The 17150-nt window shown below is 43.5% G+C and overlaps 1 protein-coding gene across 1 annotated transcript in view; it reads right to left on the reverse strand.

Annotated features, from left to right (window-relative positions):
* The window catches only part of LOC132380199 (transient receptor potential cation channel subfamily V member 6-like), an 81701-nt gene that overhangs the window by 46067 nt on the left and 18484 nt on the right, over nt 1–17150 (reverse strand). Inside the window, exons 5-8 of the mRNA XM_059948886.1 lie at nt 6714–6812; nt 5612–5784; nt 4349–4498; nt 3239–3451 (exon numbers count right to left, since the gene is read on the reverse strand). Of these exons, the coding sequence (XP_059804869.1) occupies nt 3239–3451; nt 4349–4498; nt 5612–5784; nt 6714–6812 (635 nt within the window). The remainder of the gene's footprint in view (nt 1–3238; nt 3452–4348; nt 4499–5611; nt 5785–6713; nt 6813–17150) is intronic.

A 17150-nucleotide genomic window follows, 5' to 3' on the forward strand; every position in this document is an offset into this window, starting at 1 on the left:
TAATTGTCTCACGTCTTATCCTCTTGCTCTTCATTGGGATTATCTTTAATCTTGCTCGCCAAGGCCTTCTCATGGCCCCTTCCAGCTCTCCTAATTACATTCTTAAGCTCCTGCTAGCCTTATAATTTTCTAGATCTCTAAAATTACCTAGTATTTTGAACCTTTTGTAAGCTTTGCTTTTCTTCTTGACTAAATATTCAACAGTCTTTGTACACCACGGTTCAAGTACCCTACCACCCTTTACCCTTTCCCAGCTTATTGGAATGTACCTATGCAGAACGTCATGCAAATATCCCCTGAACATTTGCCACATTTTTGCAGACATTTTCCTGAGAACATCTGTTCCCAATTTCTGCATCCAAGTTCCTGCCTGATAGCTTCATATTTCCCCTTACTCTAATTAAACACTTCCGTAGCTTGCCTTTCCCTCTCCAATGCTATGGTAAAGTAGGCTTATCTATATATTGTGTCAAGAAACCTTCTTGAACAGACCTGGCAAACTCCACCCCATCTAAACCCCTTGCTCTAGGAAGATGCCAATCAATAATTGGAAAATTAATATCTCCCACCACAACAACCCTGTTATTATTACTCCTTTCCAGAATCTGTCTCCCTATCTGCTCCTTGATGTCCCTGTTACTATTAGGAAGACTATAAAAAAATACCCAGTAGAGTTATTGACCCCTTCCTGTTCCTAACTTCCACACACAGAGACTCAGTAGACAATCCCTCCATGACTTCCTCCTTTTCTGCAGACGTGACACTATGTCTGATCAACAGCCCCCACCTTTTTTGCCTCCCTCCCTGTCCTTTCTGAAACATCTAAAACCCAGCACTTGAAGTAACCATTCCTACCCTTGAGTCATCCAAGTCTCTGTAATGGCCACAACATCATAGTTCCAAGTATTAATCCACACACTAAGCTCATCCGCCTTGTTTATGATTTTTCTTGCATTAATATAGACTCATCTCAAACCATCAGTCTGAGCACATCCCTTGTCTATCACCTGTTTATTCTCCCACTCACGCTGTCTCCAAGCTTTCTCTATTTGTGAGCTGACAGCCCCTTCCTCCGTCTTTTCAGTTTGGTTCCCACCCCCCCCCCCCAGCACTCCTAGTTTAAACCATCCCCAATAGCCTTAGCAAAACTTCTCTGCCAGGATATTGGTCCCTCTGGGATTCAAGTGACTCCCGTCCTTTTCGTACAGGTCACACCTGCCCCAAAAGAGGTCCTAATGACCCAGAAATCTGAATCCCCACCTATAACTTCATCCCAACATCTGGAATGAAATGGGTTGCATTACATGACCAATTTCATGGGCAAAGTTGAAGACATTATTGCTGACCCTCACAAGCATGGAGACTGGGGAGTCTTGACACATGGTCTTGACCCAAAATGTTAACTATCTCTTTACATCTACAGATGCTGCTCTTCCTTCAGCAGTTTTTATTTTTTGCATCAACAGTCTCCATCCTAATGAAATCAATTCAAGACTCATAGCAACCAAACAACAGAAGCAATAGAGTCAAACTCTGCAGTCTCAAGGTAATACAGGTGCAGTGATGCTCCATAGCCATAAAGATTTGGCAGTCACGAGGAAATCTGCAGATGCTGGAAATTCAAACAACACACACAAAATGCTGGTGGAATGCAGCAGGCCAGGCAGCATCTATAAGGAGAAGCACTGTTGACATTTCGAGAGAGAGAGGAAAAAAACAAACAACTAAATATGTCAGGGATGGGGTAAGAAGTGGAGGAGGGGCATTAACGGAAGTTAGAGAAGTCAATGTTCTTGACATCAGGTTGGAGGCTATCCAGCTGGTATATAAGGTGTTGTTCCTCCAACCTGAGTGTGGCCTCATCTTGACAGTAGAGGAGGCCATGGATAGACATATCAGAATGGGAATGGGACATGGAATTAAAATGTGTGGCCACTGGGAGAAATTGCTTCCTCTGGCAGACCGAGCATTGGTGTTCAGGAAATGGTCTCCCAGTCTGTGTTTTGTCTCACCAATATATAAAGGACCACACCAGGAGCACCGGACGCAGTATACCACACCAGCCGACTCACAGGTGAAGTGTCGCCTCTCCAGGAAGGACTGTCTGGGGCCCTGAATGGTTGTGAGGGAGGAAGTGTAAGGGCAGGTGTAGCACTTGTTCCGCTTACAAGGATAAGTGCCAGGAGGGAGATTGGTGGGAAGGGATGGGGGGGACGAGTGGACAAGGGAGTAGCGTAGGGAGCAATCCCTGCGGAAAACAGAAAGAGTGGGGGAGGGAAAGACGTGCTTGGTAGTGGGATCCCGTTGAAGGTGGCAGAAGTAAACGGAGAATTATACGTTGGACCCGGAGGCTGGTGGGATGGGAGGTGAGGACAAGGGGAACCCTATCCCAAGTGGGGTGGCAGGTGGATGGGGTGAGGGCAGATGTGTGGGAAATGGGAGAGATGCGTTTGAGAGCAGAGTTGATGGTGGAAGAAGGAAAGCCCCTTTGTTTAAAAAAGGAAGACATCTCCTTCGCCCTGGAATGAAAAGCCTCATCCCGAGAGAAGATGCAGCGGAGACGGAGGAATTGTGAGAAGGGGATAGCCTTTTTGCAAGAGACAGGATGGGAAGGGGAATAGTCCAGGTAGCTGTGAGAGTCTGGCAGTATAGAGATTGTCAATAACAATTAGTGGTAAGATAAAATGCTGTAAACTAAAGTACAATAACTCCCTTGATATTACCACTGTGGAGCTTGTAGGAGCCATGCATCTGTTCTCTATTTCTGCATTGTATTCTGTTATGCACATTTATTATGTTAGCTAGTTACAAGAGTGAGGGTGTGGTAAAAGCAAAGTGAATAAGTTATGTATTCGTGCTTTGTTCACATCAGTTTGGAGATGGGGACCGATGGATGTTATATCTTTCGTTGACCACTTGGTTACACTTAAGTTTAATCTAGACTGTATGTTTGATAATTGCTAATAAAGGATTGAATGAATTCAATTTTTGGAATAATCTTTATTGGAGTGATTGGAGGACATGTCACACACGCATAACAAATCTGTGAGCTTCACCAGCAGCCACAATTGTTTTTTCTTGACCACTCTTTACCCGAGTGCCCCCTATCTTTGCAACATTATTCCCTGCTATTGATCCTAACATCAACTCATGGCCACTGACTGCAAATAGTCAGAGAAAATGACAGTGCTGAAATACAGCTGGTTGGTGCCTGGATGGGGACACAGCTTATACACACCTGTAGGGTTCTCTCGACATATAATGCAGAGTCCTTCTCACTAGTTGTATTGCTGGGCCTGGGTTTCAGTGGCCGATAAGCACAGCAGAATGTGAAGATGGTGATGTAAATAAGATAGAGGAAAGCCAGGATTCGTATATAATATATTGCATAGTCATTCCACTTCAGGTGGATGAGTTCTTTCATTGGGGAAAGGCGTAAAATTTTCAGTGCCTGTGCAGTGAGACACAAGGGAACAATGAACATTAAAACATCTGCAAATGCTGGAGATCTGAAATAAAGTCAGAGGGTGGAAGAAACACTCAGCAGGTCAGGCAGCATCTGTGGAAAGTTAACATTTCAGGTCAATGTTCCTTCATCAGTACAGGGAAGGAGAAAGGGTTGTGTTCCACCACTTTGTGATTAGCAGCTCACAACATGGGGAAATAAAAACATTACCCCATTTCCCCAGTCTTACCCTATCACTCTTTCTCCACTCCATCCCTCCCAATATATTTTGTGTAACTTACAAATGTTTGTACCTTTTTGATCCTACTTTCCCAGTTTTGACTAAGATCTCAGTCCCAAAATTTTCTGTATAGGTGCTGATTGACCTCCTGAGTTCTTTTTATATTGATTTTTAATGCATTTTCTACAACACTACAAATAAAAAAAAACCCAAAACAAAGTAGAAAATTAGTACAGTGCAAGATAAACATACAATAGTAATATAATACAAAATAAGATAATTGAGAAAGCACCCAAATTGAAGTCATGTAAAGTTAGTGTCCTCCCCAAGCCCCACAACAAAAAAAAACTCCAGACCAACCAAAACAAAATGTAGAAAATATAAATCAGGACATTCAAACCCCTAAAACCGTAAATACACTTGAAAACAGAAGATAATAATGCCTACGACCAAAAAAAAAGAGCTGAAAGCAAGGGACTGAAAAAGAAACTTAATTAAGGGGAAAATTGTGAAAATACTTAATAAAAGGTCCCCAGACCTTATGAAACTTTATATCCGAATTAACAATTGAATAATGGATTTTTTTAATCAGAAGATATTAATGCTCTATACTTGTTCTATACAGTCTCCCTTTCCCCAAACAGTTCTACTCCCACAGTTACCTCCTTGTTTTCACTGGAGATCACCAGCTGCAGCACTGAGTAGTCATCGCCCCAGGAGTCGATCTCGGAGAGGTTATAGTACGTGCTGCATATGGGACTATAGGTCATTGGGGCATCTTTCTCCTTCCTCTTCAATAGATGCTGGAACATCTAGCAAAGAAAAACATGGGTGATATGGAACAGGAACGGGATGACTTTGATGGAATCAGGAATATAGAGTTCACTAAATGTCCATTTCACAAGAAACTAAGATTGACAAGCAGCAAAAGCAAGAAGGCAAAGACCACCAGGCTTAAAGACAGATTCTGTCCCTCTTATATAAAACAACTGAACGTTTCCTCGAACAATAAGATGAACCTCTGACCTCACAATCTACATTGTCATAACTGTGCACCTTAATATCTGCCTACAGAGCACTTCATTCTGCATTCTGTTATTGCTTTTCCATTGTACTACCTCAATGCACTGATGTGATGAAATGATCTGTATGGATGGCATGCAAAACATTTTGTTTAAAACTATATCCTGGTACATGTGACAACAATGAAGCAATTTACTAATTTAGAAGAGTCTGACCTGAAAAGTCCTGACGAAGGGTCCTGGCCTGGATTCCTTTGGCATCTTGTGTGCGTTGCTTGGATTTCCAGCATCTGCATATTTTCTTGTCTAATTTGATAGCATTCTGCTATCTGATGAGATTTCAATCGCTTTTTATCACCCTTGTTTACAATTATTGATGCCTATTTCCCTTCCTGCCTTTGATGAGGATTTAACCAAAACCCACTTCCAAAGCCACATCTTGCTGTAACTGATGTCTTTGACTACAACTTATTCCTTTGGTCACCCTAAGAGATACATCTGCCTCTCTCCTGCAGCTTAACAAGCTTCATCTCCTTCCTTGTTCAGTATAGGGTGTTTGAACAGAATGTTACCTTTCTCTTATCTGTCCAACTGAAATGCTTTCAGCATGTTCTGTTCCATTATGATTTAGCAATGTACCACAATAAAATCCAATGGTCACATACAAAAAAAAACTCAGTAGATTTCTGAGTCCTGTCCATTACCTTCTGATTTCCCTTTCCTGGAAGATGTCTATAAAGATATTTTGGGTAAGGAAAGTATTGCCCACACAGATGATAAACTATTCATCTGTGATTATTAGCTACGGGGAGAGCAATCTGAGATGGCGATATTAGTGGAACGATACAGTCAAAACTTGGTAAGATAATAGTGGAAGTTAAAATAGAAACCAATGCTTCTGACCTGAATATTTCCTTCAACCGCAGTGAGTTTGAAGGGAGAGAGACCATCTTTGTTGACAATGGTATCAACTGCAGTCTCGCTCTCTGGCTCATCATAGGATAGAATTAAATCATACATCTGTGGGACAAAGGTGCTCCTTGGCTGCAGCACCAGATTGTGTAGAACAGTGTTACCTGGTGAAAGAATGCATCAGGATTAAGGGATTTCAAATGAATGGGAACAGATTACCCTTTCATTCTTACCAATTAAACTCAGTATCTCTCCTCTAGTCATCACTCCTACCAAATCCTGGTTGCTAGGCTTCTATAGAACCATCTCTACATCAGCTGTCACATAAATATAGTACGGAAATAGGCCTGGGAGGCTACTGAATCCACAGCAACCATCAAATAGCCATTTTTACACTAGTCCTACCCTTGTCTATTTTCTACTGACAGAACAATCAGGAGGTGCCAGCAGTAACTCAGCAGACACATTCACATGTCTTGTGTTGGAAGATCTAAAGATCTCAGTTTAGCAATGCACACAGACCTTTCCCCCACCCCCCAGGGAAAGGGAATGAAAAACTGGAAGGCATTGGTTTAAGGTGAGAGGGGAAAGATTTTAAAGGGGGCAATTTCTTTGGTGGTGGGTATTTGCAACAAGCTGCTGGAGGAAGTAGTTAAGGCAGGTACAAGAATATTAAAAGACATTTAGGCAGGTATATAGATAGGAAAAAATTTAGAGGGAAGTAGCCAAGCCTGGTAAATGGAACAAACTTACATATATAGGTATCTTGACCAGTTGATCTGAATGAACCATGTCCATGCTGGAACACTCTTTAACTTCACATTTGATTCTTGAGCACAAGGTATATTTGCTACCCCAGGGGTAAGTGAAGGAGCCCAATACTTCCTGATCAACACTCATGTCACACAACACCAACAGAAGAATTTTTCTAGGTACTACTAGTTACCAATTTGTGTCCCAAAAAAATTACAGTGAAGTGGTTTGAGAGTCTAGAATGATCTCAATAACAGCATGGCATCTGTGGCTTTCCTAATTGGTGATTATTCCTGGTAAGAACTGTGAATTGATCCCAAGGACTGCCTCTTGCTCTTACCCAAGGAATCTTGTGCTGTAATATCTGCTCCATTGTCAATCAGGATTTGGACTAGCTCTTCATTCCCAACACAGGCAGCGAAGGACAACACATGTTCCCCTGGAAAGCAAACACAGCCAGAAGTGATATTTGAAGGAGTGTAATCTGAATCAAAATCTGGGGCTGGAGACACAGGGGTCTACAGATGCCGGAATCTAGAGAAACACACTATCTGCTGGAGGAACTCAACAGGTCAAGCAGCATCTGTTGTGGGAAAGAAATTGTCAATGTTTCGGATCAAGACCCTGAGAATGCTGAAAATTCTTATAGTACCAGACTCCAATGGATACTATTTTTGCTAGTAAGACACCCAGTTACGGGGTACATAACACTATCTATACCCCTCATACTTTTGTATTCGAATATCAAATCTCTCTATCTTCTTCATGTCATGACCCCTGTGGCTTCCCATAGAGTGTTGAGCTTATAAAGTTTTTGAGCACCTGTATTTACTAATCAATATCTTAACTAGAGTCATTAAGCCTTGTGGGTGGAGGTGGGGTAGGGGGTGAGGAGGGGGAGGTGGGATAGGAGGGGTGAGAGGGAGATGGGAGGTGGAGTAGGAGATGAGGGGGGAGATGGGAGGTGGAGTAGGGGGTGAAGGGGAGGTGGGGTAGTGAGGTTGAGGGGGTAGGTAATAGGTGGGGAAGGTGAGTTACGGGAGGGGTGGGGTAGAGAGAATGGGAGATGGGTGGGGGTATGATGGGGAGGTGAGGTAGGGGAGGGGGAGGCGGTGGGATGGGGTGTGGGTGGGGGAAGAGTGCGTGGGTTGAGGGGGTGGAGGTCATGGTCATTGTGTCAGAGAGTATGAATTCTCATGGTGCTGCTCCTCTGAAGCTCTGATTCCAATATTTAACCTCTTGTTTCTGTGCCTTCCTGGGGATCCTGCTGTTCCTCCACACCTATGTCCAATCCTTCATGAGTTCACCATTACACTATATTCAAAAGATTACAGTCCTAACCTATTCAATCTTTCCTTATGTCCTCAAGATCCAGCAACATCCTTGTAAATTTCCTCTGTACTTTCAACCTTGTTTACATCTTTCCTGTATGCAGATGATCAAAAGTGCCCACAATACTCCAAATTAGGCCTCACCAACATCTTGCACAACTTCACCCATCTCCTCTACTGAGTACTTTGATTTATGAAGGCCCATCTTTCAAAAGCTTTCTTTATGAACATATCTACCTGTGATGCCACTTTCAATGAATCATGGACCTGCTTTCCCAGATCCTTTTGTTTTGCCACACTCCCCAGTGTCCCACTGTACACTGAGTAAAACCTATCCTGGTTGGTCCTACCAAAGTACAAAACTTCACACTTGCCTGCATTAAATTCCACCTGCCATTTTCAACATATTTTTCCAGCTGATGCGGATCACTCTGAAATCCATTATAGCCTTTCTCACCTCATTTGTTCCTGTCCAGCTATATCCACTTTGCACCTCCTTTTTTTTTAAACCATGGCCTCAATATCTTTTGAAAACCAAGGTTCCCTACACTTGTTATCTTTACCTTTTACTCTGACAGACAGATATAAGCTTTGTATTCTGAAAATTTCATTTTCAAAGGCCTCCCACTTAACAAGTATACCTTTGCCAGACAACAGTCTGGTCCAATTCACACTTGCCAGATCATTTCTGATACCATCAAAATTGGCCTTTCTCTAATTTAGAATCTCAACCCATGGACCATACCTAACTTTCTGCATATTTATTTTGAAACTATTTAGGTTACCTATAAATTGACACTGGTGCATTGAAGACTTCCTATGACACTGGACTAATGACTGTAGACCATTTGCTGAAATCTTATCTTTAGAAAGCTGGAAATAAAATTGACATGGGTGTTCAACGGTCAGCATTTGCTCAATGGGCTGAATGGCCTGTTTCCTTACAGTGAAAATGAATACGGTATGTCAGATAGTGAAAAAGACTCATAGGGTTATTAGCTTCCTTCCTGGATAGAGACCATTAGTGAGTGTGTTTCTGACAAATGGAGCATGACAGCCGAGATAAAAAATGAAAAACTCAGCAGGTTGGCAGCATCTCTGGAGAGTGAAGAAGATTAAATGTTTCAGATGGATAACCCTTCATCAGGACTGAGAAAGAGTCAACACAAGTTAGTCTAAAAGCCAAGAAGTTGAGAAGGGCAGTGGATGGAACAGAGGGAATTTCTGTTGTGTGGTAAAATGATGTAGTTGTTGAGGGGCAGTTAATTTTTTTTAAATCTCCGAAACACGTTGGAAATATTTTAAAGCCTTGGTAATGGTCTATAACTATTGCTCACCATGAGGGGACCTCTACAACCCCTGTGGCCTGTCAGTAAATAAGGGTCCCATCTTTGAAGTGCTACTTACATCCAGACTGTAGTAACCTACTGCAGCATAAAGCGGTACACACAGAGGACAGGTTGGTCAATGAAGCCTAGGATTGGCTGCCTCTGGAACAGATTTAGTTTGTCCTTTGCTCTGGTTCGCACCCTGTGGTCCTGAGGCCTCAGAATATTAAGCATAGAACATTACAGCACAGTACAAGCCCTTCAGCCACAACCTTCAAGTTGATTGAGTTCAACTTGAAAGTTGATAGGGAGAAACTAATGTCTGCATAGCAGTATTTCAGTGTGTCTGCATAGCAGTATTTCAGTGGAGTAAGGGAAATTACCATGATATGAGAGAGGAGTTGGCCAAAGTAAGTTGGAAGGAGCTGCTGTCAGGGATGTCAGCAGAGCAGCAATGGTGTATGTTTCTGGGAAAAATGGGGAATGTTCAGGATGTATGTATTCCAAAACTGAAGAAATACTCAAATGGTAAAATAGTACAACTATGGCTGACGAGGGAAGACAAAGATAATGTAAAAACAGAAGAGGGAACACAACAAAGCAAAAATTAGTAGGAAGATAGAGGATTGAGAAGCTTTTAAAAACCTACAGAGAGCAACTAAAAAATAATCATTAGAATGGAAAAGATGAAATATGAAAGTAAGCTAGCAAATAATATCAAAGGGGATAGTAAAAGCTTTTTCAAGTATGTAAAATATAAAAGCGAGATGAGAATGGATATAGGACCGCTAGAAAATGAGACAAGAGATAATAACAGTGGTCAAGAAAATGGCAGATGAACTAAATGAGTATTTTGCATCAGTCTTCACTGTGGAAGACATCAGCAGTGTGCCAGATGTTGTAGTGTGTGAAGGAAGAGAAGTGGGTTCAGTTACTATTACAAAGGAGAAGGTGCTCAAAAAGCTGAATGACCTAAAGTACATAATTCACCTAGACCAGATGAATTGCATCTTAGGGTTCTGAAGAGGTAGCATTAGAAATTGTGGTGGCATTAGCAATGATCTTTCAAAAACCATTGGACTTTGGCATGGTGCCAGAGGATTGAAAAATTGCAAATGCCACTCCATTCTTTTAGATAGGAGGAAAGCAACAGAAAGGAAATTGTAGACCAGTTAGCCTGATCTCAGTGGTTGAGAAGATTGTTAAAGGCAGGGTGATGGAGTACTTGGTGACACAGGACAAGATAGGACAAAGTCAGCATGGTTTCCTTAGCTAGAGTGAATTTGTTGCCATGTGCAGCTATGGAGGCCAGGTCATTGGGTGTATTTAAAACAGAGATTAATAGGTTCTTGATTGGACATGGTTATGGAAAGAAGGCTGGGAAATGAAGTTGAGGAAGAGAAAAAAGATTCAGCCATGATTGAAAGACAGAGTGGTGTATATGGGCTAAATGGCCTAATTCTGCTCCTAGGTCTAACTGTCTTAAGTTGCAACAACTTTTTAAACTTATTCCAGCATAGCCCTCCATTTTTCTTTAGTCATGTGCTAATCTAAGAGATCCCTTAATGTTCCAAGTGCATCCACCTTTACCACCACCACTGCAAACACATTCCAACCACCCCATTCTCTAGCATACCTCTGATATCCCCCTTGTACTTTCCTTCAAGCACCTTGTAATTATTAATTGTAGTAGTCTGGCAGATGGACCTCTACCTCACTGAGACCAAACATGCTCTCTGACACCTCCTCTTACTTACCCCTGGAACAGGACCCTACCAAAAAACATCAAACCATTGTCTCCTGTACCATCACTGCCCTTATCGACTCCGGAGACCTTTTTTAAAAAATTAAAAATGAAGTGTTGACTGCTCGTTTCAACAGATGCTGCCCGACCTGCTCAGTTCATCCAGCTTTTGTACATGTTGCTTTGACCACAGTATCTGCAGTGTACTTTGCGTTTTGTAATTACTGTATCTGCCTTGCATTAAACCATTTCTACCCCAGAAAAAATCTCTGGCTGTCCACTCTATCAATGCCTCTTATTATCTTACCCACTTTTATCAAGTTACCTCTCATCTTCCTTTTCTCTAAAGTGAAAATCCCTAGTGTTGTAATGTGAGTATTATTAAAAGTAAGTTAATACTAATCGGGGAGCTGTTGGTAGCAAGAGGCGGGATCCAGGGTTGGCAGGGTCTTTGCTTCCGCTCTTTCTACTCCCAGTACGCATTTTTATAGTTCCTCCACCCATGCCACACGAGGTACCAGGAAGCCTCGGTATTGTAAATATCATTTGCTGTCCCAGATAAAGATGCTCTTTAGTCCATCAAGTTGTCGAGTGGTCTTTTTGTAAAGTAGAAGTCACCACATATTTTTGGCAACGAGGTAAACTGGTTTTGTGGACTTTTTTGATCAGGAGCTGTGAGCGGGCGAGGTGCCTTGCGTTCGGATGGCTACGTTCAGAACGGTCGGTGTGTTTGACGAACAAATCGAGGAGTGGCTGGAGTATGAGGAAAGGTTGGGCCACTTTTTCTATGCTAATGGAATTACTGAGGAGGCTAAGAAGCGCTCTATTCACCTGAGTGTGTGTGGGGCAAAGACATACAAGCTGATATGGAACCGCGGAAACCGGGAGAAATTCCATACGACGAACTGGTCAAGCTCGTGGGGAACCACCACAATCTGAAGCCTTCAGTGATAGTTCAACAGTTCAAGTTTCACAGCCATGTCCGGAAGCCAGGTCAGTCTGTGGGCGAGCTTCGGCAGCTGTCGGAGCATTGAGATTTCGGAGCCGTGTTGGATGACATGCTCTGTGACAGATTAGTATGTGGCATTATTAATGCTGCCATACAACGCCACTTGTTGGGGGAGATCCCACCATTGACTTGGATATGGGGGGTCACAGTTGGCAGCAGTGCTCCAAGTCAGGAGGGAGACTGGCAAATGTTTGTAAATTCAAAGATACTCTCTGCCATGCTTGTAGCAAGAAGGGACATTTAGTTAAAAAGTGCAAGAGCATGAAGGGTAAAGTTAAGCCTGGGCAGGGGAAAGCTCAACAGACTCAGGCAGCCACACACCACCTAGGAGAAGCAGATGAGGAGGCAGCGTGTGCCCACAACATGTTTGGGGTAGAGACGGATGAGGGACCACCTGAATGCCACAGTCATTGTCAAGGGAAAGGACATTAAGTTCAAGATTGATTCAGGGGCTACTGCATCGGTCATTAGTGAAGAGACCTACAGGAGGACATGGGGATCCAACCTGCCTCCCATCAGACCATCTGAGCTCCAACTCAGACCTATGTGGGGCAGCCCATACCTTATTCACATGTGGATATTTTGGCCGGGGGCCAGAAAGCTGAAGCCAGGCTGGTGATAGCTAAGGCCCAGTCTTTTGGGCTGCAATTGGATTCGCAAAATTTGGCTCAACTGGCATGAAATTAAATATGCACGCACAACGGAGGACATTCTGCAGCGGTATAGTAACATTTTCAGGGACGAGCTGGGCACACTGAAGGGCGTGACCTTGAAACTCTATGTCGACCGTGAGGACACACCATGTTTCTTTAAGCCCAGGTCAGTGCCCTATGCCATGAAAGGCAAAGTCAAGACAGAGCTGGTACATTTACAGGGGCTGGGCATCATTGAGCCCATCCAGTTTTCAAGGTGGGCGGCTCCTATTGTTCCAGTTTTGAAGGCTGGTAAAACGGTGAGGATATGTGGGGACTACAAGCTTACGGTGAATCAGGTCTCTAAGCTGGAGAAGTACCCATTGCCACGGGTGGATGATCTGTTTGCGACCTTGTCAGGGGGTAAGCTGTTCACAAAGCTGGACATGAGCCACGCCTACCAACAGCGCCCACTCGACAAGGATTCAAAGGAGTACGTCACCATCAATACGCACAAGGGATTATTGAAATACAATCACCTGGTGTTTGGAGTGGCGTCTAGCCCCGCCATTTTCCTAAGGACAATGGAGTCTTTGCTGCAGGGGATTCCATCAAGAAGTGTATCTTGATGGTATTTTGATCACGGGAGCCACGGAGGGGGAGCATCTTGTTAATTTAGAACAGGTGCTGAACAGACTCTCAGATGCTGGGCTGCGGTTGAATCACAGAAAATATATGTTCCTGGCTCCGAGTGTGACCTACCTGGGACACAAGATTACAGCTGAGGGGTTTTGCCCAGTGGAGGACAAAGTGAGAGCTATCAAGGAGGCCCCAAGCCCCAAGAGCATCACTGAACTCAGATCATTTTTGGGCATGGTGAATTATTATGGCAAGTTTCCTCTGGACCTGTTTTGGCCCCATTGTATAAGCTGCTTCACAATGACACTAAGTGGCAGTGTGGTGAAGAGCAGGAGGAAGCTTTCAAGAAAGTGAAAGAACTCCTGCACTCAGCAAAGCTGCTCGTTCTCTATGACCCAGACAAGGAGATCACCCTTCCATGCGATGCTTCACCCGATGGAGTCGGGGCAGTTCTCTCACACGTAATGGAGGACCGTTCAAAGAAGCCTATTGGTTTTGCTTCACGTACCCTGACGGCTGCTGAGAAGGGATATTCACAGCTAGACAAAGAAGGTCTGGCCATTGTTTTTGCGGTCAAACATTTTCATCAGTACCTCTATGGACGTGCATTCATGATTTATACAGACTATAAACCACTGATGAGCCTTTTTAGGGAGACCAGATGCATCCCACTGCTAGCCTCAGCCAGGCTATAGCGTTGGGCTCTCACATTGTCAGCCTACCAGTATACTATCGTGTACAGAGCGGGTGAGGATGCAAATGCCGATGTGCTGAGTCGACTACCTTTATCTGAGACACTTGTTACTATATATGTGCCTCCAGAGACTGTGTTTTTATTGGGGAGGCTGTCCACGACACCTGTAAAGGCGACCCAGATCAAGCAATGGACAGAGAGGGACCCAGTCCTGTCTCAAGTCAAGACTTTTCTTTTACAAAGTTGGCCCAGAGTTGTGGAAGGAGAGGAACTGAGGCCTTATGCCAAACGCAAGACAGAACTGAGTCTGCAGGATGGTTGCATTGTCTGGGGGGGTGAGGGTCATCATGCCTCCCCCTGGCCGTTCACAGATTGTGGAGGAAATTCATGAGACTCACCCAGGGGTGTCTCGAATGAAAAGCCTTGCAAGATCCTACGTCTGGTGGCCAAGAATGGATCAGGATCTGGAGAACAAGGTAAAGTCATGCACATAGAGTCAGACCAATCAGAACATGCCACCACCAGCTCCTTTGCACCCATGGGAGTGGCCTGTCTACCCCTGGTCTAGGCTACATTTGGACTTTGCTGGCCCCTTTATGGGACAGATGTTTCTTGTAACGGTAGATGTGCATTCCAAATGGATCGAGGCTCACATCATGAGCAACATCACAGTCCCCTCAACCATAGACAAGCTCAGGCAAGTGTTTGCAGTCCACGGGTTGCCTGACACTCTGGTCACTGATAATGGCCCGACGTTCACCAGTGAGCTATTTGGTGAATTCATGCGGCAGAATGGCATTCATCACATTCGGACGCCCCCTTTCCACCCAGTTTCAAATGGTTTGGCTGAGTGGGCTGTTCAGACAGTGAAGGAAGGCCTGAAGTGGATGACAGGGGACTCTCTTAGTACCCGGGTTTCACGTTTCCTGTTTAAATACCGCCTCACTCCACAGACTACAACTGTACGCACTCCAGCGGAGAGGCCTAAGTCAAGATTGGACCTGCTGTGCCCGGACATGAAGGCAAAAGTGGAGAGAAAGCAGGAAAAGCAGAAGGAGGGACATGATCAATATGCGTGAGACAGACAGTTAGAACCGGATGACAATGTCTATGTGAGAAACAATCAACAATGGCTACCTGGTGTTATTCTTAAGCAGAGTGGTCCAGTCTCCTATGTCGTTAAGCCGACTGATGGGCATGTTTTCCACAGACATCAGGACCATGTGCGCCTGCATCATGATTCCGGCTCAGAGGTAGATAGTTCTATGGAGTTTCCAATGGTGAGACAGACTACTGGGGAAGCATGTCCACCAGTGACTTTGCTAGAGGGAGAGACACTGGCAGAGGGGGCAGAGTCCCCTGAAGAGGCTAGAAATTCTCACGTAGACACACAGACCCTTCTTGTGTCCCCAACACTAGATCCACCCAAAACATCCTCACCAGGGTCACCAGGGGATCGCAGCGCCCTCACAAACCTCCACAATCTTTGATTGGATAGTTTCTTTTGTTGTTAGATTGAATGTTGAATTTGCCATGTTTGTTTTAGGTGTTTTTGTATTGGTAACCTATTGCTAATAATACCACTGTTTTTATTTTCCAGTTATATATGTTGGATTTTAAAGGAGGAGAAGTGTTGTAATGTGAGTATTATTAAAAGTAAGTTAGTACTAATCGGGGAGCTGTTGGTAGCAAGAGGTGGGATCCGGGGTTGGCAGGGTCTTTACTTTCGCTCTTTCTACTATATATATGCATTGTATATAGTTCCTCCACCCATGCCGCACGAGGTACCTGGAAGCCTCTGTATTGTAAGTATCATTTGCCGTCCCAGATAAAGATGCTCTTTTAGCCATCAGGTTGTTGAGTGGTCTTTTTGTAAAGTAGAAGTTAGCACACCTAGCTCATTCAACATTTCCTCTTAAGCCATCAGAATCAGAGTCAGGTTGAATATAACTGGAGTATGTCGTGAAATTTGTTGTTATGTGACAGCTATACATTGCAATATATAATAACAAAGACTGTAAATTAGTATAAAGTTAAATTAAATACAGCAAAAAAAAAAGTAGTGAGGTAGTATTCATGGGTTCCATGTCCATTCAGAAATTTGATGGCAGATGAGAACAAGCTGTTTCTGAATCATTGATTGTGAGCCTTCATGCTTGTACCTCCTCTCTGATGGAAACAATGAAAAGAGGGCACATTCTGGGTGATGGGGGTCCTTAATGATGGACGCTGCCTTTTAAGGCATCGCTCCTTGCAGATATCCTGGATGTTGGAAGGCTAGTGCCAATGATGAAGCTGAAGTTCACAACTTCCTGCAGATACTTTTGATCCTGTGCAGTGCCCCCCTCCATACCAGATGGTGGTACACAGTTGGAATACTCTCCACATACCTCTGCAGTGTCTTTGGTGACATAGCAAATCTTCTCAAACTCCTGATAGAATATTGCTGCTGCTATGCCTTCTTTGTAACAGCATTGATAGATTCCCAGAAATGTTGACACCCAAGAACTTGAAATTGTGCACACTTTCCACTTCTGATCCCTTGATGAGAACTGATGTGCGTGCTTTTTCCTTATCCTTTCTCATCCACAATCAATTTTTTGGTCTTACTGATGTTGAGTGTAAGACTGTTGCTGTGACCCCACTCAACCAACAGATCCTATACGTGCTCTTGTCACCACCTGAAGTTTTGCCATTAATAGTTGTGTCATCACCAAATTTATAGATGGCATTTGAGCTGTGCCTAGCCACACAGTCGTGGGTGTAGAGAGAGTAGAGCAGTGGGCTAAGCACACTAAGGTGCGCCAGTGTTGATTATCAACAAGGTGGCGATGTTACAAGGGGTGATTGATAAGTTTGTGACCTAAGGTAAAAGAAGTCAATTTCAGAAAACCTAGCACATTTATTTTTCAACATAGTCCCTTCCTACGTTTACACACTTAGTCCAGCAGTTGTGGAGCATATGGATCTTGGACTTCCAGAAAGTGTCTACAACAGGAGTGATTGATAAGTTCGTGGCCTACAGTAGAAGGAGATGAGTTATACAGCTCTCTTTACTTGCACATGCAGTTTAACTCTGCGTGATTATGCAGAAAGTTTGAAATTAATAACTCCTTAGTTAATAACTCAACGGGGTGATTGGTAAATTTGTGACCTACGGTAGAAGGAGATGAGCGTGGCAATTTTCTCTTTATTCCACAATTGGTTCTTTTATCCATCAAATTTAAAACCCAAGCTCCTTATACTATTGGCTCTCAATGGAAACATTTACCATGGAAATCTCTGTTCTCCTTAATAATCAATCTGCTTTAAACACTTGTAGAAGGTTTCTCACTAACAAAAGATAATCTGCAGATGCTGGAAATCTGAGCAACACACACAAAATGCTGGAAGAATTCAG

The sequence above is a fragment of the Hypanus sabinus genome, chromosome 23 (genome assembly GCF_030144855.1).
Source record: "Hypanus sabinus isolate sHypSab1 chromosome 23, sHypSab1.hap1, whole genome shotgun sequence".
NCBI lineage: Eukaryota > Metazoa > Chordata > Chondrichthyes > Myliobatiformes > Dasyatidae > Hypanus > Hypanus sabinus.